The 21,885-nt window shown below is 40.3% G+C and overlaps 1 protein-coding gene across 1 annotated transcript in view; it reads left to right on the plus strand.

The window, feature by feature from the left end:
• Positions 1–1,066: 1,066 nt before the first annotated feature.
• Positions 1,067–21,885, plus strand: part of LOC140996482 (protein crumbs homolog 2-like) — a 34,578-nt gene continuing 13,759 nt past the window's right edge. Inside the window, exons 1-6 of the mRNA XM_073466899.1 lie at positions 1,067–1,136; positions 10,054–10,749; positions 12,980–13,175; positions 15,096–15,235; positions 17,204–17,389; positions 17,502–17,615. Coding sequence (XP_073323000.1) covers positions 1,067–1,136; positions 10,054–10,749; positions 12,980–13,175; positions 15,096–15,235; positions 17,204–17,389; positions 17,502–17,615 — 1,402 coding nt within the window. The remainder of the gene's footprint in view (positions 1,137–10,053; positions 10,750–12,979; positions 13,176–15,095; positions 15,236–17,203; positions 17,390–17,501; positions 17,616–21,885) is intronic.

A 21,885-nucleotide genomic window follows, 5' to 3' on the forward strand; every position in this document is an offset into this window, starting at 1 on the left:
GAATGTTAACATTTAAGTTAATTTAAGTCATCTAGATACATTCATTATACTTTGAAATACAAATAAATACAAATGGAAACACAGTCAAACAAAATGACATTTCTAGGTAGGCCATGGCACAGGGAATAAATAAGATACAGGACAATTTATTAAGTCAAACAAAGCATGTTGAATGTGAGAGGCACCCTGACCTTTCATTCAATTTGTAATTCAATTTCTAAAAGGAAACAAATTTTACAAATGTTTTGTTTATTATTTATTATTATCTATTATGTCCAGAATATTGATTGTTGTGAAAGTGAAAATTTAATTCAAAGTGAAACAATCCCTGCTCAAGCTTCTAGATTGTGAGGATGCTGGAGGTTATGTTTTCACCTGTGTCCGTTTGTTGGTTGGTTGGTTTGTCAGCAGGATTACACAAAATTACTCTAAATAACAGATTTCCACAAAATTTGGATCTTAAATTATGGTTAAGCAATTATGGGTTGTTTAAAATTTAGAGTGATACAGGGCTTATAAGTCTGATATTGGATCAGGCTTGATTGAATTAAAGGGGACTGTTGGGCCTTGGTGGAGGTATGTGCTCTGCTGAGTGCCATTCTATTTTATCATATTTGATAGTTAATTGAACAGTATCTTTCTGTTTCCATACAATTTGGAAAATAATCAGCAGTTCAATCAATCATGAAAAGTTACAGCCCTAGAGCGAGAGAGAGAGAGAGAGAGAGAGAGAGAGAGAGAGAGAGAGAGAGAGAGAGAACACACAGTGGTTGAATCCAGTCCAGTCCAGTATTCCAGCTCATGTTTTCCTCACCTCACTCTCTGCTGGGGTGATTACTCTGCTGTGCTCAAGTCTGGCTTGGTCCCCCTGAGAGACTCACACACACTCCAAAACACACGCTGACACACAATCAGACCCAGTGGTCAGGCATGGAGGTGCTGGAGCTCAGGGTCAGCAGCTAAGTTGAAGCAGCGTGGATGGAGCGCTGCAGTGTGCTGGATGGAGAACCTGTGGAGTGACAGTATTGTTCTACACTGACTGGAAACCTCAGCAGCCTGTTCCACCATGGAGTTTGGAAGACTTTGGTCCAGATATCAGAGGACGCTGCTCATCACCATGATGATGTTCAAACTGGGTAAGGCTCCATGTGCAGTTTACTGCTACCATAGCAATGTAAACACACTCTGCCATATATCAGCGAAGGAACTTTTATTTTTTCCCATCCACATTTGTAGTGTGTAGCCCTGTTTGTCTAGTATAAATGTACAAGTATGAATGAACAATATGATCTTATTGATATCTGTGTTTGGAGGAGCCATGCAATGAAATATAGGGAACATAAAGACAATGTTCATCTCTAATTAATAAGCTCTAATTAGTTGCTACTGTAACCCATTGGATCTTTTAGTTAGTTCACAGGAGGTCAGCTGAAGACGCAAAAACATTACATTTCTTAACAAGCAATCCCACAGTTGCACACAGTGAATAATACATAAGTAGTAAATAAATTAAGTATCAGTTTACAAGTTCTTTCCAGTACAGTTCCAGTAAAATTGTTAGGAAATTACAGAGCCACTAGTCACTAATGTTTCTCATATCTCACATTTGTGTTTTTTTCTTATTTGTTATTTTGATCAAATGTTTCTCTTTGATTTCTTTGCTTTCTTTCTCATATGAACTATACTGTAATCATGGCAGTGTCAGTAGCTTTGAACTAAGTGATGTATGTAAGTCATTTATGCAGTGATCGCTACAGATTTCTGTGTTTTTATGTGTACAAATGACCAAATTTGACTTTAGTGTTTACAGCTCCCTTATTCATAACAGACAATTAACTAATTTAACAAGATCTGAATAGTTGGTTTTCTTATAGCTCCCTCATGTGTGATGAATCTACAGCTGGCGCAGCACCAGTTCTAGGGAGTGTCTGAGTGTGTGTGTGTGTGTGTGTGTGTGTGTGTGTGTGTGTGTGAGTGTGTAGGGGGTGGGGGGGTATGTCTTAGTCAACCCCAGCACCTATTGAAACCCTGTTGACCCATTTTCCCGCGACCTTCATTTGTGTAGAGCGTCTGAAGCTTGTTTAAATGGTGACGGAGCAGAGGCAGGGATTGGCTACGGGTGGCATTGCTAAAGATCACCATGGTAACGAGCTGAGCGTCCGGCTGCACTGCTGCACAGCTTTTTTGTCTCGGCTTTGAATGGAGGGAGCGGTGGGTATTAAGGAGCATGGCAAGAGACCCGGCACCCTGAGGTCCTAAGGAAGGAAAGAAAAGTACAGCAGCTGAAAACACAAACAGTTTATGTGATGATGTGAAGATGACGGTTACTGTGAGATGAAGAGTTTGTCTTGTAAGACTACTATATTCAAGACTTCCTTTTAAGGAAAAGTACAGACAAAATACAAGCTTAGCATTTGCTGATTTGCTGCGATTAAACAGCTTCAGACATTGCACAGGGGGAGTTGGGGTGTAAAAGGGTTGAAATAAGTTAGCTTTAATAAAATCAAGCCTAAATAAGTTTTAGGAAAGAGGGAAAACACCAGCTAAACCATACTCTATCAGGGCTTCAGTGACAAGGGCATTCTAGGCTAACATTGTAAAACTATGACTAAGTCGAGGAGGATCGCATGTCAGAGCTGGAATCAGATGACCCAAAAAATTTAAAAATATGTGGGTACGAGGGTGCAAATTAAGTGTACCATATTTAAAAGTTATAAATGTTGTAATGAAGTATTTCACTTTTTATGGAAAAAAGTTTTGAAATCACCCAGAGCAGTCAGGTATTTACTCTGGATGCCAGAGAAAACACACATTGTTTTAATCTAGTCCAACGATTGTAATCTGCCAATTATTCTAAAGGTGCCTTTACCTTGTCCAAACAAAAGACATAGCATAGAAATGACCCAGCCTTTGCAGCAGCTCGAGCAGGAGACAAAAGGATGTGCGTCTGACTCAGTGTGTAACTGTGACTGATTCAGAGAGGATTTGTGCATTTTTTTGTATAAAGCAAAGCAGCCACCTGCTGTGGAGCCTGAGGAACACAAAGCTGGACACAGGCAGAGCTGCCAGTGTCTTGTGGTGATTCAATAAAATTCCTCTGAGCTCAACTTGTGTATTAGCCAGGGGCTTCCCTTTCTATGTGATTCATAGCGTTGCTGCTTCCTTTGCCCTGCAGCAAGACTCTCTGTTGACTTTGTGTTGCTGTTTTCATGACTCGGGTTAAACACTTTCTCTTGCTCTCCCCCTGCCTTTTACACCTGCCAAGAATCCTCATATAAGAGTGTCTTTATCTCATGGCATCATTTTAAGACGTGTACACACTTTTAAACAGTCTAGATCATCTTATCATCATAGAATATTTCAGTGTAACATATTCTCACTGCCATCGACTCTATTTCAATCAGGAGAGACTTATGTTTTTTTTGAATGAATAGATATTCACTGCACATCAGATGAGAACTAAGAGTCTTTGGCAATGAGGTGATGAGGTCCATTATATTTTAAGACGGAGGGTGAAGCCTTGAGTAGTATAGAAACACCCAATGGTTTCTACTGAAGAAGTCAATCTTTAAAACAGCGCACAAATACATAGTTTCATTTTTTTTTAACTAAGGCTCAGTGATTCCTTAAAACAGTGGATCACTGTAGTTTCTTTCAAAAGATCCACCAACAACAGCAGATTAATCCACACTGGTGCCGTAGTGAGGATTTGTGGCAGCAGGATAGTGTTTGGGGGATTGAGTCAAAATAAAAAGCAGTGTTTGTTCATGGTACTGAAGGAACATGTAACTCAGTGCCACAGTGTGGCTCAGTTATGTGTTTTTATGTGTAATATTTTGGGACAACAGTGGAGCTCTAAAATATCTTGAACATCACTAATCTTGTTCTTTAAAAAGTGTAGAAGTGGTGTTAGCAGCATGCATCCTATCTACTGTGCAAGTCCAACATTATTGTTAAGCCATCAATTTAATGTTTTACATATCTAGCAAAACCACTAGTTTGCGTGTTTCTCCAATGTAAGGGTATTTTATTATAGTTTAGGTGTAAATTTGGCTCAGGGGTGTTCATAAAGTGGAAACAGACAGCTTTAGCCCTAAGCATTACTGTTGGCGCTGCTTTCGCAAAGCTTCAGAGCAGCAATGAGCAACAATTCAGGACAGTGTGAGTGAGTTTTTTCATTCATTTAGTCTAGAATGGAGATGTGAAAGCAGATAGAAATGGAGCCAGGCTTTTTTCAGTCAGCCCTCATTTACCTGGGAAATGTTGTGCCCAGTGGTGGACAGAATAGCAAAGTAAAAAGCAAGGTTTTTAGGGAACCAATCTAAATGCTGATGATGTCATTATTCTGTAGCCATTACATTGTGCAATCAACATTTAGTTCATAGTGATATGTTAAAGCAAAATAATTGTGTAATGCCAGTTTAAACGTAAAATGACGTACAGCTTAAGTGCTTAAACCTGACTCAAGAGTACGCCACTGCACCTCCTAAACATTAGCCTGCACACTAATAAAATAATAGGACAGAATAGGAAACATGAACCATTTGGACTGAAAATAGAGATTCCAAAATGTGAGGTTTTGCTAACATTGTGCTTCTTTTGAACTAAGAGAACACTTCATTTATCACAGGGGCAACTCAATAAATGAAATAATCCGTGAGTCAACAAATATGTTGAATATAAAAAGTAAAATAAAAAATTGCAGGTTGAAGCGCAGGTTTCAATTTGAGTAAAACACTGTAAAATCTAAAACTCTAATAAAACCAAATATATGTTTATAGATGAAGAGCTTTAATTGACTTCATTTTTGAAAACCTGCAGAGACACTTAATATGACTCATCAAAGACGAATGAAACAAAAGTATTAACGTGAATGAACTCCCTGCTTCCCTTCAGAGGGAGTAATGACATGTCGAAACCCAACCCCCTCTAGAGGGACTCTGGAGAGCATCTGTGATTCGATCCTGACATCCTCCTACCTGCTAGCATCCTGCAGCTCTGCTCAGTGTTACTGTTGAGATACTTGTACCACTCAGTGCCAGGATCAGCCCTGTCTGGCCATAACCAAGATCTATGAGGTACTCAGTAATGTGGGGGCTGGGCAGTGTGTAGGAGGAGCTGTTATCATCACTCTGGAATGTGTGAGGGGTTGATTGAGTTTAGATGGAGGGGTGAAGGGTGAGGAGACCCTCACTGTCTCTGTTAGCCCACAGGTCACAGCTAGCACAAGTTAACATGCATGGGTCTGACTGAGTTCAGCTCAACAGGCCAGTCATATCAAAGATCCGGGGTCTCTTAAACAAGGGAAGGCGAATCAGAAAAACAATGACACGAGGTAAAAGATGATCTCAGTACAAGTGACAGCCAAAAGAGGGAGGTAAAGGAGAGAGATGTAGAGACATGATGCAAGACAGGGGAGCTGACACTTCTGAAAAAGACATCACAGTTTGAGATAAGGAGAAAATAAAAGGGAAATCATACCTCCTTTACCATCAAACCTGGGTCAGTTAACACACCCTGCAGCATGGGCAGATTGAGGGATTAACTGCATTAACGTCCTCGACAGAAAAAGTATTCCTGTCTTCGTATAAGACAAAAAAACACAGTTTGTGATGGTATTGTCAAAAGTGTCACAAATTAAAGACACTGACTAAGAGAAAAGTTCAAAGTGGATGTGAATGTCAGACTGTCAGTTCTGGAAGGTTACTGAAATGGTCGGACACTGCCCGCTCTAATCTGAGGTTGTAAAGGTGTGTGTGGGGCAGTGTCTGTAGCTATTCAACCATCCGACAAGCACTTCTGACAGTATACTAAGGCTTTGTCCACAGGGGCGGCCAGAATCAACAAAAATGAAAAGCTCCATGACTAGCTTCAGTTAATTAATTCCTAATTCATTTTGTCTAAGTTTCAATTTATTAATTGATTTGAAATGGAAAACACTGTAGACTCTACAGATGGAAGCTAGACCTGGTCTAACCGTGGATTGAATCCAACAAGTACTTCTTTAAAAAACAAACCCATTAAGACTTTAGACATGCTTGAGAAAACATTTCCAGCCATCCTAAATTAACATTCTCAGGTCTCATTGCACTTCACTGTACCTCATTCTAACGCTGTAAGCATCAGCTAAGGTTATAAGCACGATGCTGGAACTTGTTACCAGCTTTCACATTTAAACAGAGAAGCACAAACAACACAGCACCTCTCAGAACTTATCAGGTATGGAAAGCATCAAGACAGAGGGAGGAGAAGTGAAAAGGATGTGATAGCAGATGTATGTGAGAGGAACTGGGGGTGTTAAAGTGGATGCAGTGGGAAATGAGGAATTTAGGTGTGGCAGGGAAGATATCAACACGGTGTTACTGTTACATTGTTGCAATTGTTGATGACTTGGTAGCAGAGGACCACATTGTTTGCCATCTTCTTGAGGATTTTATCCTTCAATACCATGATTCAGTGCATTTCTAAGTGTGGGTGCTTGTGATGAAAAGAGACACAGGGGAAAGAAGGTGTCAGAATTGGCTTGGTTAACATACATTTGTATTCTCTACCTTGAGCTTTGTTTATGCTCCATACAGTGTCCCTGGCACGAGGGTGCACACAATAGTGTGTTTGTATGAAGCGCGTAGGCTCCACAACTGAATTTTTCAGACTAGCTTACTGCATGCACTGGACTTTTCTTTTTAAGATGGACGAGTTTAAAGGTTTTGTTTGTTTCGTTTTCAACAAGTGAACAATCAGTTCAAACAGGCATCTGAACATGATAGTAGTTCATTACAATATACTGTAACAGAACATGACTGCCACAAGTGCTTTGGTCTATCGCGTTCTTTTGGTAACACTTCGACCATGCCTTCTTACTACTTTACACAAAATTTTGTTTGTACCCATCCTGTTTTTTTGGAGAGTTTCCAGGAATGTTAATCCTCAGCAGCGGGTTGCAGCAGCTATGCTTAAGTTTAAATTTAGCCTAGTTTGAATGCAATTTCTAACACAACATTTTAACAAGGGTTGCACCAACTGAAACAGTTCCAACATCGGCATAAGTTACAACTTAAACCTTACACCCACCCTGTCATTTTGAAAGATAGGATAACTTTGAGGATGAGGAGGTGTGAATTTTTGCATCTACCTTTGACATTACACACAGGTTATAGTGTTGGCAAGCAAATATATGAGGTAAGATAACTTTCTAATTAACAACTAGCTACTAATTTATAACAGTTTGCAAATGTAGCCTCATTATGAGCTTGTTATATTGCTACAACTTCATCTGCCCATTAATAGGGCATCACTATATTGCCATATGTTGTGGCTGATGGTTTCATCACTTGTTGTCACTGTTGTTATTTTAAACTAGCTGTAGATGGAGGCTGGAAGCTATAGTTATCACCTAATCATAATGCCTTGTGCTATTTAAAGTACGTACGATAACCGACGTCATTTTCTACGACAATATTTTGGTTAGTTGGACGTTACATGACAGAAGTTAAGTTGTACCTTATGTCTCTGTGGTTTTAGTATCAAACTATTGTTTAGTGTGGATTTTACACTCTAACTTAAGACAGAACTTACGCATAGCTACGCATAGCAACAGGCTGCTGAAGATCATGAATGTGTTCAGTGAGCTCTGTGGGCACCAGGGGCCATTCTAGCATCAGACCTTTCGGGGTGCTGTGCTCCCACACGTTAAAAATTCTATTAATGAAGTGTTTTTTCCCCTTCATCCAAACAGTTACAGTTTAACCACCATAACAATGCTCACCATCTGTCTATCTCCCCCTGTTTTTGTAGTGCTGGGATGAAATATAAGTGTTCTTGAGCACCCCTAAGAAGAGCTTAAAATCGCCTGTAACGGTCACTGAACTAGCGTGTTGATGAGATGGACGGACCATCTGAGTTCCACTTTAGGCAGAGCAAAAAAGAAAATAAAAATAAACTGTGCAGTCCATGTTTTGCATGAGTGTGATTAAGACAATTATTGCATTTCCCAGGTGTGTAATGTCACTACTGTTCAATACATTACAGTCCATTACATTCCAAGTCCCACACTGTGTACAAACAGTAGTGAGTGAACGTTCACTGACAACATTGACAGCTGCTAGCTTGGTCTTGTAATAAGTTTACTTTTAACACCATCTGCTGTGACCTTAAGTCCAGAGAAAAGAGGGGCTTGTTACTCTTCATCACCAGATTGGTTTCTAAGCACCACTAAAGGTAAAAGGTTCAGGAAGCCCACTATATAAGCCAGAGGGTAATACAGTTGAAGCTTACAGGGGTAGGACAGTTTACTGTGTTCTTCACATCATTTACAGAAGCACTCTCTCACAGTTTTAGTCCTTTATGACAGACTTTTAGACATTTATTTGGTATGTAGTATTACCTTAATTATCGGGGACATATTGGATCAATAGTAAAAGCCTAATCTGTGAGATTATCTGTATTTTTGCGATTAGCGACCACACTACTTTGGTGTTTTAGTAGCACTTAACCTGGTTACATATCCTTTAAAAGGTGTACTGTGTTTTTTTCTTGAAATGCCTGCTCATACCAACTTCACTGCTCTTTCATAATTTAAAAAGACTAGAAATGTAACCAAATCCACATTAGACAACACAGATTTTTAATAAAAAATAAATAACCAGACATTAAAGGTTGTAACAAAACTGAATGTATCTAAAAAAAGATGGTCTTTACTTTAACCTGCATTTACTGATTGTTTTTCTTTTTTGTGTGTGTGGGAACACAGGATCAGCATACCAAGCCATAAACACAAGACTGACATATTATCACCAAATGAAATTTATATCACTTATATGGTAGCACACAGTCTGGAGTTGCGTTTCTGGCCTCCTGGCAAATATAAATGCTCCGCGATCTGGCCTTGGAACACCTGATAAGAATATTTGAATCTTTAGCTGCAAAATACTCATCAGCTAGTCACTGACTGCTGCAGTAAACAACATGTTCTAACTTCCAATTGGTCACGTGGCCCTAAGCTTCAGACTATGACAGTACCCCTTTAGCATCAGTTTTACACGAGAATGGCTCCATGGTCAAGTTAATGATGATAATAATACAGTGTCCAGTTAGACTTTCAAAATAAAACTTGACATATTATGACTTTTGGACTGTTTACTGCCTCAGTTTGGTTAGGTCTAGGAAAAGATCATGGTTTGGGTTATAATGAAATTGTAATTTCAGTTATGTTACATATGTTACATTAGTTAAAAACAAGTCAACCTTGACTTTTGATTTCACACGGGACTCTAACTGGAGTCTCCTGGGTGGTCCTGTCTTTGACCCACCAAACCATATTGACCGCCTGCATGATGTGGCCTTTCTTGCTGAAAGACACATTAAAGTTATGGGCTTCAAAATGAAAACAAGGATTGAGAGATGCTTGACGGCTCCATAGAGCTGTGGGGATCTGCTGACATTAAGCATAGTCTTTATATCCATTGTTCTATAAAAATATTGATCCTAGCACCTTTAAAGTTTCAAGCTGCTGTAAATGCACTTTGAACTCAACCTTCGTGTGATAGTGAGGCATCAAGGTGCTACCTGCATCACAATATGGGGCTCGAAATGTAACAAAACCAACAATTTCAGTATTAGACTTATTGAGCATAGACAAAGACACACGAAGGGCAAAATGACAAAACATGCATAATATACACAAACAAGATGTTATATCGTATGATGCATGTACAATTTGTGAAATTAAGAATGCCAAAAAGTGAATATGAAACTTTAAAAATATTTTTCAGTTAGGTACTAACCCTTTTCATTTAGACATTTTTTTTTTTTTTTGGCCTTTCATGGCTTTATTCTATAGGACAGCTTGAGAGATGACAGGAAATGGGATGAGAGAGAGGGAGGATGACATGCGGCAAAGGGCCGCAGGTGGCACTCGAACCCTGGGCTGCTGCAGTAAGGACAAAGCATCTGTACATGGGATGAGTGGTCTACTGGGGCACCCCAAACAAGACATACTTAATTGAAAAATGTTACCTATTGCTTCATTAATTGCAGTTTTGTCTTCTGTTCCAGGCCTACTGTGCACAGCTGCAGCAGACAAGTGTTTGTCATCTCCCTGCAACAATGGTGCCACCTGTCTTGACCACATGGGGGACTATGTGTGCCTGTGCCCCAAAGGACCAGTGTGGTACATGGGCAAAAACTGTGATGAGTTGTATGATGCCTGTATTATGGAACCGTGCACAAACTGCACCAGCAAGCTTGGGACTGACGAGTTCATCTGCCACTGCCCAGACGGATTCACAGGGATCAACTGCACCCAGGATGTGGATGAATGTCGGAGCAACCCCTGCAAAGGCATCCAGTCCTATTGTGTCAATGGAATCAATGGCTATTCCTGCCACTGCCCCCTTGGATTGGGAGGAGAGGACTGCAAGGATAACGTGACCATTTGTTCAGAAGGAACATGCCAGAATGGTGGCACCTGTGTGGATATCCCTGACACTGGGTACCATTGCCAGTGTGCTGCTGGGTACCAGGGGACAGAGTGTGAGGAGAACATTGATGAATGCCAGTCCGAGCCTTGTCAGAATGGAGCCATCTGTAAAGACGGGGTTAATGCCTACCAGTGTTTCTGTGTGCCTGGATTTCAAGGCTACCACTGTGACTTGGACATTAACGAGTGTGCCTCCAGACCTTGTCAAAACAATGGCACATGTTTGGATGAGGTGGATCACTATATGTGTGACTGCACACCAGGCTTCAAAGGTAAGACACTGTGTACAGTAAGTGAGAGTAACAACTGAAAGCAGAAATGTGTGTTATTGATCTGAGATTCTTGGCTAAAGAGCTGACTTTGACATATATGAATACATTTTCAACAATTCAAATTCTCCTTGAATGTTATTCATTTCAGGCTGAAAAAGCAACTAAACCAATCCAATTATGAAACACTAGCACTTAAATCAAAGCTGGATTAGCAAGAGAGTAAAAAGGGCAGCTGTCCTGGGGGCTTTAGACCCTCACGGTTCAATGTGTGGAAATAGGTTTGTGATAACTTGTTAATTTGACCTAATTAAAAAAATGTATTTGGTGCTTTAAGCTTTTACTCAAATCGGAAGTGTGTTCTTTCGTTTTCTGGAGGTGTTTTCTTCATCAGAAGTCATACGACGTACATATCTGTCATGTGTTTTAGTGTGTTGTCTTCAATACAACCGGCACAGCAGTCTGGCCCGAAAGCTAGATTCTGTTATGTAACGACCCTTCTGTCTTTTTTAAGTTCTTTGAGGTAATCAGGAAGTAGTGTGCCCTTTATATAGTGGAGCAGAAAGGGTGCAGGTCAGTGTGGTGGATAAGTGTGTGGCAAATCTAATTCCCCTTTCACACTGGACAAAAAACCCACCAAGACCTACTCACATCTGGCTTTTGTCTTTAATGTGAATGTGTGCAAATGGCATCTCTTCTGCATCATATGACTCTGTATACATGAGTGTTTATCAGCTTCAGCTCTGATCAGTTGTGATGGAAACAAGACCCAAGTGGATACACTCATTTTCACCCCTAGCCAGACGTGCTGCTATGATCTGATTCCATCTGTCTCTGTTCAATCAGCACCTAAATATCATTCAGTCAGTGCTGAGTTTGAAAGATAGACTGAAGTAAAAGATACTAAAAAGTAACCATGGTTAGTGCCTTTCTTGTCACTAACTGAGCATCGTCAGCTACCTGTTTGGTACTGCGCATGTGCAACTTCCAAGAGAGGTGAGAAAAGAAGTTCGATGTCTCACTCCTTGGCAACTTTGTTAAAAAATGATGTGTCAAATTCAAATAGTCTAAAACATCTTCTGGATGTAGTCTGGCAAACACCTATTTTTAGCAGGTTTACCCGCATTTAAAAAACCTGCATAGACACGCTAACTTTGGTGTAAAAGTGGTATTGGTGTCATTCAGTTGTTCCCAACCATTCTGACAAAGCTTAATCAGCTTGGGACTCCTCACAGTTTGCATATTTACAGTATTAGTGCTTTTTGACCAGTTCAACCAAAGACTCATTCCTCCTCTGAGGATCATTCTACTGGAAACATTTCATGAGACCTGAATGAATAAAATTGTCAAATAATAATAACCAATAAAAAGAGATTACAAAATTTCACAGATACTGTCGGGAACGGAGGTGCACACCACAGGTGCTTTGAAGACAACAGAGAGTTAGTTACTGTAGTTCTCCCCCTCACCAACGCAGTTAGCAGTTGGAGTTGCAACAATGGCTGTGACACACAGGTCACAATTATTATCACAATATCCGTCATGGTTAAGCTGCCATAAATCTGCTTGGTGCTCCTTATTAAGCCAGAAATTGAAATCAAATATTGATGGGTTTCTTTAAAATATCAGAGTGATAGTTGTTTCTACATCCATGGGTACATTACACACAGGACTGCTAATTGTTAATTCAAGCATACTTTTAACTGTGCCAATTTGCCAAAATGTGAACAAATATGTGTGAAACAAAACAGGGCTCAAGTAGTAGCCCCTAGCTAATTCACTGACTCCATGCCAGCATTATACATCCTGTGTACAGGCTCCAAAATGCATCCATGCTCTTTTTGGAGAAAGATTTGATTTATATGGTCAAAGCACTACTTTTCTGTTGACCATATTGTTATCCAGTGTTTCTTTCAGCAATCAGTGATTTAAAATTTTATCATTTTCAGGTAAAAAACAATCACACCTTTGAATGCAATGGGGCGTATAGATTAGCACAGTCAGCACATACCATACTGCTTTATTTTTCTACCATTTCATACCATTCACTATATGAAAAGGCTGGCATGGCTGTGTTTAAGTAGCATTAGTCTGTGTTGCTGTTTTCAATTGACAGCTGAGCCCCCGGCAGCTCCAGTGTTACTATGTGGTATCTGTACGTGTGCTTAGATAATTAGCTGTGTTGCCAATCTCATGCCTTGGCCCACTGCCATCCCTGCTCTGTCCCCTACAGGGATTAACTGCGAGGTGGAGATCGATGAGTGTGAGGTGCATCCCTGCCAGAATGGCGCCACCTGCCGAGACCACGTCGCCAAATACACGTGTGAGTGCATGGCCGGTTTCCAGGGCCAGGACTGTGAGGTCAACATTGATGAATGTGCCAGCATGCCCTGTCTGAATGAGGGCACGTGCATAGACAGGGTCAACAGGTACACACACACACACACACACACACACACACACACACACACACACACACGCACACACACAAAACACAGCACATGTTTTTACTGTCTACATACCCACAGATACAATGTTAGTGTAGGAAGAATGGTACTGATACATTCAGTGTATGGTCTGTAGTAAATGGCAGCTGATGAACAGACCATTATATTTCAAGTGAATGAAGTAAAGAAAATGTTTATTACAGCAGATGATGCAGTAATTGAGTCTTGTCCCTGTAGAGTCTAAAGCAACAAAAGTCTTTTGTGATGGAGGGGTGTCTGCCCTGAGCTGCTGCAAGATAAATCCCCCCATGGAGTCCAGACACTGCTGGTGGTGGTGGTGGTTAATGACACTTCTGAGATCGGAAGGCTGATGAGATGTCTGAATATGAATATGCAAACTTTGGTGGAATACAATCAGATGTCCAGTTGTAATTAAGGTCAGACCTATACACTGTGTTAGACTGGTGGTTGTAAGAGATTGTTTTTTATATCATATGCATACCCAATTCATATTTCCATATGACTTTTACTGTACTCTGTATCGGTCTGTATATTTCCCTCTCAGTTTGAGCCTGGTAAGACTGATGTGTCATCCGGCAGTGTGCTGGGTCAGCCTGAGGCTGCATGGCAGACATTAAAGTTGACCAGGGATAGAATTAATCCACTTAGTGTCAGTCTTTGTGATGAGTCATTAGATGGCTGGGGGTGGAGAGAATACCTGGTCATAACACAGATTGGAACAGCAGGGATTGAGGATGACCAGGAATGAATCATATAAAGTTTTCTTAGGAACAAGACAGCTGATGTGAAATGGTCCAGAACTCAGGACTGAGTGATTGTTTTAAGTGCCCTTTCAAAATGTCAGCTCCAATAATGAACAACTGCCCACAGTGCAGTTTTTACTTTTGTTGTGTGAATGAGCTGAAATAATGCTGTTTTTATGTGTTGTAAGGATTAATTCCATCCTTGTTAATCACTTTCTTTGCAGAGTGCAGCAACACTTCTATTAGTTAATTGACTATCTCTTTGAATGTGTTTGTTTGTAAATATTAAATCATCTTTGAATATTCATAGCCAGACTTGTGCCAGTGACATTTGACAGAACCAAATTCTTCTTGTTACAATTGAAAATGTGGATTCATAAGGTATGGCACACAGTTGCTCAATTTGATGCGCTTTGTGTTGAAGTTTTTGTAGATAGTGCTGTGTAACTGACTTTATATTATAATACTTCTCTATTTGTGTTATGATGAGAAAATGTTGCATCACCCTTTTGACTTGGCAATGAGGTGAAATTTTGAAATTCAACATGTTATTTTGTGACACACTAGACCAATGATGTTGGGGCCAGCGAGCATCTGTGGCTATAGTTTTTGCAGTGTCTCCTGCACCCTCCGCACTAGCCGGGCCTTGTCTGTGGCTTTTTACCCAACTGAGCATATTGAATGGGTAGGAGAGTCTGCATTTCTGGGGCAGTGAATGCACTTATTCAGCTAGAAGCAAATAAGTGCATAAGTGCCCTGTACTATTCATGATTTCACCCATTTAGTGTAGTTTGTTGCCTCCATTGTGGTGTTTGTGGTGTGTTTAGGTGCAACTTTTTGGCTGAGAAACAGGCCATGTGAGGCAACGCAACAGGCGGTGTCACTGCTAGTTCTAATTACATTTTGTTGCCTTAACATTCATTTTGCCTTTCGTTATCCATTGTCCACTACAAATTGAATGACTGATTTAGACAATTTTAAATTCAAAATATCCCTTTGTTCCATTTCCTAATAAGGTTTGGACAAGCCAGTGAATTTTCCATTATGAATCAAACAAAAAGTCTAAGTCTATAACTATCCACTTCATCTTGTTGACAATCACAGTGTAAGACTTATTTGTGTCTGTGCTCTCTTGTAGCTTTGAGTGTGACTGCGAGGGGACGGGTTTTGTTGGCGACCACTGTGACAAGGAAATTCTCGAATGTGCTTCTGACCCCTGCCAGCATGGAGCCACTTGTTTGGATGGGATCAATCAGTACAAGTGCCACTGCTGGCCAGGTACCCCATCACTCTGGGCACCAACTCTACACCTGTTATAAACCACCTCTCAAACATCGCAGCAGTCACATATAAACCCACAACTCAGTATACGTTAACATATTGTGTAATACAGCCATTAAACTCAACATAATACAAACAGCGTAAACAACTCTTTTTGATATTCAGTAGATTGCCACCAGTGTCTCTGCTTGATCATTAAATTGAAATCATAAAGAAAACGCATGTTGTAATGTTTAAGTAACACAAAAAAAACCCTAGAACTTGCACACATAAAAAGTGTCGCCAGGGTGGAGGTTTCCCACACATAGATCATAGCAAACAAAAGGAGCTAGATGATCTGACCCTTGACTTTAGAGGCCAAGACAAGGGGCTAAAGATCAACAGCTGTGCTCTACACCACTCAATATTTATGGTCGAGCTTATAAAAACAGCTGTGTGGCACTATTTAAATCTTTCAGGGCTGTGATGAATTATGAAGAGTAATGCATAAGCACTTTGCTACAGAGAGAGATGCAGACGTCAGCAGTATTCATGTGTATTTTTGCTGTAATAATTGTGTTTGTGAGCGTGCGCGCGCGCGTGTGTGTGTGTGTGTGTGTGTGTGCATGTGTGTGGTGTGCATGTCCTAAAAGTACCCTGTCCAGATTTCAAAGGTGGATTTAAAGACTGAAAGTATACTAACTCTGTAGTTAGTCCTTTTGTTCATACTGGCTATGAGCAATTGTGATTGTCCTTGTTGGTGTTTCCAACTGTTTTCAACAGCTAAATCCTGTTTAAAAAGTCACTAAATTACATTATATGCTCATTAGCATATCAGTGACATCATAAACTTAACTAAATTGAGATAGTTTTAAAGGGACAGTTCACCCGGAAATCATGACTACATCCTCTTACCTGTTGTGCTATTTATTCATCTAGAATGTTTTGGTGTGACTGGCTGAGTTGGAGACATCTGCCATAGAGATGTCTACCTTCTCTCCTATATAATGGAACTAGATGGCACCTGGCCTCTGGTGCTCAAAGTGGCAAAACAATACATTACAGACAATAACAATACATACCCTGTTGTGAGCAGTTTCATGAAGGATCTATTTTCTTTCCGTATCGCGGCATTGAAGGAAATGTGCATTTACTCATGGACGAGATGCTAGCTAATTAAACCCTCTAAGCTAGCAAATGTTACAGTTCAGGTGAGAAGGATGGTGTTAATGTTTACATCCTGAACTGTCATAAGTAGGAGCCTCTTGTCTTTTCTGGTGATTCGGTTGGCAGGTGTAGTGCGGTTGAAAGAAAATAGTTCCTACATGAAACTGCTCATGATAAGGTCTGTGGATTATCTTGAGTAACTGGGTCATGATTTCTATAAAGAGACATTGCTGTTGAATTTTTTTTGTGTGTGTGCTTTGAGTCCATCTAGTTCTATTATATAGGAGAGAAGGCAGACATCTCTTTGGCCGATATCTCCAAAACTCAGCAACTCACACCAAAACAAAATTTTGATGAATAGCGCTACAGGTAAAAGGAAAGAAATATGCATTTTTGATTGCAATAATGCAAAAATACAGTTGTCTGAGTTGGTCAAATTAAGTTTGCCTCTTAACGAGTTACATTATTTCCTGCTGCAGCAGAGGAATATATCATGGTAGTCAAATGCAAGTATGTACTCACTCAGAGAAAATGTAAATTTTCAGCTTGCTTTATTCAGGTAAAATGTCCCCTGTTGACTTAAAAGAATCTAGGCAATGAAGACAGCTGAGGTGTTAATGCAGCTCATGTTAATTTGCCACAAACAGCCCATGCAGCCAACAGAGCAGACATTAGTTCTAGCTAGTCAACAACACGTACAGTATGTGGGGCACCTGTTGGTGTATATTTGTGGAAGATAGGATGGGATCGATGTATTCATGGGCCTGTGAGTGTTGTATGAAGACAGCAAGCCTTTGGGATGTCTGTGTGTCTGTCCAGGTTATGAAGGAGAGAACTGCCAAGTGGATGTAGATGAGTGTGAGCAGCATCCTTGTGAGAATGGTGGCCAGTGTTTCCAACGCTCAGATATCCTGAACTACGGGACGCTGCCTGAACTCAGCAATGCAAATTTCAGCTATGAAGAGGCAGCTGGCTTCATCTGCCACTGTCTACCAGGATTCACTGGTGAGTCACAACAAAAGCCCTTTTGTTACTTGGTACTGTATAATACCTCATTAACTCATCATGAAGCAATGAGGATATAGATATGAATCTCATAAATATGTTCTGTTTGTAGGAGACAACTGCTCAGTCAATGTGGATGAGTGTGAGTCTGCACCCTGTCAGCATGGAGGAAGCTGTCAGGATCTGGTCAACTCTTATGAATGTGTGTGTCCAGACGGATTCACAGGTAGGAGAAACCTCTTATCTGCTCCTCTTATCTCCTAACAAAACCAAACTGAGCTGCTCTCCTCCAGAGGCACCCCACAGGGTTGTGTCCTGTCCCTGTTACTTTTCATTCTCACTGACAGTGGACATCGAGACAAGGACCAGCACTCTCTGAAATCACATGACCGCTGTTGCATGGACTTGTGGTCAGTGAGCCTGTACAGCTGTGACACTGACTTACTGACTACTGAACTTTACTACAGCTAAAGACACGGCTGTGGAGTTCATGGCTTGCATTTTCGTAAAATATTGTTAAAGGACAACAGTGGACAGTGTACTTTGGTATGACACTATGCTACATATTAATTCTGTGTATTTACAGTTACATTTTACACTGGAAAAGTAGAAATAAAATGAATATAGTCAGTTAACATACTAAATTGATGTACTTTTCTCTTCTAATATAATGCACAAGGGAAATGGATAAGCTTCTCATAGCTTTAATGTAATAAACTACAACATATTGTATAATATAAATATATGACTATATTCATGAAATATATGACTATAATATAGGATTAGGCTGGCTGGTAAAATTCTGAGTGGTGAGCAGCAGCCTTCATTGTTTTTAGTTGAAAAATCATCATGAAAGCAATGTCCATTTTGGCAAACCCAAATTGTACTCTTTAGAGGTTGACTCCACCAATTTTAAAGTGTGTTTACAGGTCTTGGGGAGTACTATTGCATATTTGAAAAAGTAGTATAAAGCTAGTTTTCAACAAACTTTCAACAAGGTTTTGTTCAAATGACATTTGCTTAAATGCTTAGTCAATCAACAACAATCTCTTGAATCAAAAAATATTAGAAACTTCTTCCTACACTGTATCTTATTTCATGTTCTTGGTTATTTGACTAGATTAGATTAAATATTGTTAATTTCCTCTGAGGTTTGCCATGTCTCACAACCAGCTCTTTTTTTTTACAGTATTAGGGACCAGTAATTATTGTATTTGGACTTTAAAGTTGTCTGTCATTGTTTTTATATTGGGCTACCTCACAGCAAAACAACTTCCCTGTGAGAGACAAGAAAGATCTAAAATGAAGTGAACTTTATGTCCTCAGTAGAAGCCAGTGTAGACGGATAACCTTCATGCCAGGTCTCAGAATTTCCGTGGCCAAACAATAAAGAGTTAATCCTTCTCCTGCTGATAACTCCTAATTGCCAGCCAAGGTATTAATTCCTCATTAGAGGAGATTTGTCACTGCATCACTCAAAACAGGAGGAACTGCACCAAAAGCTTGACCTTGAAATGCACAATCTGGACTTAGAAGTGAGGAATTCAGCCAAAAGCTCTCAGTAACAAAATGAGAGGCTAATTTTCTAACAGTATCAGGGCCACATGATGTGGAAGCCTCATCAGAACGGAGGATAGGAGGGGATGAGAGGGCATATGGTATGGAGGAGCATAGCAGAAAACAACAAAGCCAATAAAAGGTGCCATATGTCAGGCGTCCAGCGTGGGCATTACATGGGGGTCTCCTAAGAAAATTGTCAGGGGGAGGGGAGATTACAGCAAAGCTGCTTAGGAGCCTAATTAAAGCCTGATGAAAAAAGAAGAGATACAACATACAAAACATTCTGAGCAGAGCAAGGTCCTTTTCCCAAATGATCTGCACTTCATTAATATGGTATACTGCACTCTGAACACATCACTCACTCGTGCAACAGCAAGAAAAGACAGATAGAGGAAAACTCCATATGGCTCAAAAATATGATCCTGTTAACTTAAGAGGTTGACTTTCCACGTGCATGAGGTGGTCGTCACTATATATAGATATACTGTAGGTAAACCCTCTCATGCCCTCCTCATTGCACTTGTTTCATGCTTATGGATTTAGAGTTTGAAGGCTGATGAAGGACATTTTGCATGAAAAATGTCTGGGTTAAGTTTGGCCATACAGTATACAATATGCAGTCTACGAACAAATCTCTTCACATTGTGGTTTTCTCTGGTTTGCTCATCACATCAGCAAAAGCTTGATTAAGTCATTATAGATCATGTGATAAAAAAAACATATGGAAGAAGATAGATGTCTGAGATGATGTGAATAAAGGCAGAATAAAAAATAAATAAATATAGAACATTTTGAACATTAATATAGCAGCAGACAACTGTTTGCTATGTAAATATATAGTGGAGTAATGATGTCCTGAACAGAGAGTGAAGTCACATTCCCTCTGTGTGTGTTGTAATCTGAGCTCCTCTGTTCTTTGTTTTGGTAGCTGGTCTACCCATGTGTGCATGTTTGTGCGTGCATGTTAGTTAGTTAGTTCCTCTCTGTCCACCCCATGTCCATTTTCATCCTGATGGCCTGGTAAGAAACGTTCCTATATCACAGGTAAACAGCACATTTTTGAAAACATTTGAGGTAAGAAAAAAGCAAACAGAATCTTGATCCGTATCTGATCAGAACTGCCTAATTTGACAGTTTGAGCTGATTTTTATGAGCAGTTTGTGTTCAGATTCTACTTTCTTTCTATTTTTCCAACGTATTAAGTAAACAAGGTGCACATTTGTTATGGTTTGAGATGCTGATGCTCTATATCTAGTGACAGTGATTTTGATATATTTCATCTTATATTTCAAGAATAAATGTGGGAATTGTTAGACTGAAGTAAATCCTGAGAGTAATCTCTTTTTGGATTGAATGGGAACATATCATTCAGTCATAACATTTTCAATAAACTGTTTTTCCAAACAGCCCTGAGATCCTGCAGACATTTCTCAAACTTTATTTTGGAGGCTCAGGACAGACTAGATCAATGCTCCCCAATTCTCATTATGGAGCATTGCGAGGCACCTTCGCGCTGCAGGACATCTCTGATCTCCGAGTGTGTCTTCCCACTCTCAAAAAGTTCGCAGATTAGATCTGCATAAGGCTGAAGTGCGGCCATTCTACTTGGAGAGTCTGCGATTTCAACTTTCGGGCTCACTTCCTACCCCTCTGACTCCGCAAAAATCTCCCAGCATTCCCCGAATTTTCAGAATATCAAAATAACAAAACAATACAAATCAAAAACTTCATTTTCACGTTATTCTGTTTTAGTTTTAAAACAGAATAACAGGCACTAAATGTGGTTTTGTGTTATTCTGTTTTTCCTGTTTTTTCGTTCTGGGTTTAAAAGAGAAAAACAGAAAAACAAACTTGTTTTTCCGTTTTTTTTATTTGGTTTTGAAACGAAAAAACGAAAAAACGAAAGAACGTTGGGTACACGGATTATCCTGTCTCCAACCACTCTGGTGAACATATAACAAAAACACAGAAATTTGAAAATAAAGTTTGGTTTAAAAAGAAATGCAGACATCAAGGTCAGGATGATAATGATGGAACAGGAATTATTCTGGGATGCAGGATTTTAATGTCACTGTCTCTGAAATTTTCAAAACATGTTTTTAATTCACAGTAATTGATAATTGAATAGCTAGGTTGAAATTCAGAGAGTCTGTGACTTCAGTAACTCTCAATAAAACCAAATAAAAAAAAAAGGTCAACGTGGGCTCCAAGTATTGGTCCAGTGTTGTTCAAGTTTCGCCCAACTGAAGCCTTGAACCTGCAGCACCTCCTGCAGGTTCATCCTAGAGGCTCCTGCCGCTAGTGGGCATCCACAGGCCAGCTCATGGAGTGGGGAGGGGACTGCAGCACTGCATTCCTCCTGTCAAACACTGACAGGAGCCAGCTGGAGGCTTACCGCTCTGCTAGGGCTGAGCTACAGGCAGGATAGGAGCAGCGGGTGTGAGGGAGGGATTCTAGGTGGGATGGAGGAGGGAGAAAGAGAGGGAGGAGGAAAAGAGGGAGGAAAAGTAATCACTCCTGCCTGTCTGCCTGGTACAGAGTGGAGGAGTGGAGGCACTTCTGCTTTGTAAGCTAAAGAGAGAGAGAGAGAGAGCGAGAGAGCGAGAGAGGGAGAGAGGGGGGACCTGGTTGTGTTACTTCTGTCATCCAGCAGTGTGAGGAGTGTGTTGGCTGTTGTCTCAGTGGATCATGGGGGGAAGCAGGTTGATGCTGCTGCTGCTGCTGTGCTGCTGCTGCTGTGGGCCCTGGTGGCTGACAGGTACATTTTAATGCTACATTAACGAAGAGGAAAGTTGAGTGCTCGTATATGAGGCTGGAGTCTTAGCATGTGAGGACGAACAGCTTTAGGGTTCCTTGGGTGTAGAGTATTTTAAAGGACTATGTTAATGCAAGTTGACTGCGGCTGCCAGGGCTTAATGTTGAATGCGGTTTGATGA

The sequence above is a fragment of the Pagrus major genome, chromosome 5, assembly GCF_040436345.1.
Source record: "Pagrus major chromosome 5, Pma_NU_1.0".
Taxonomy (NCBI): Eukaryota; Metazoa; Chordata; class Actinopteri; order Spariformes; family Sparidae; genus Pagrus; species Pagrus major.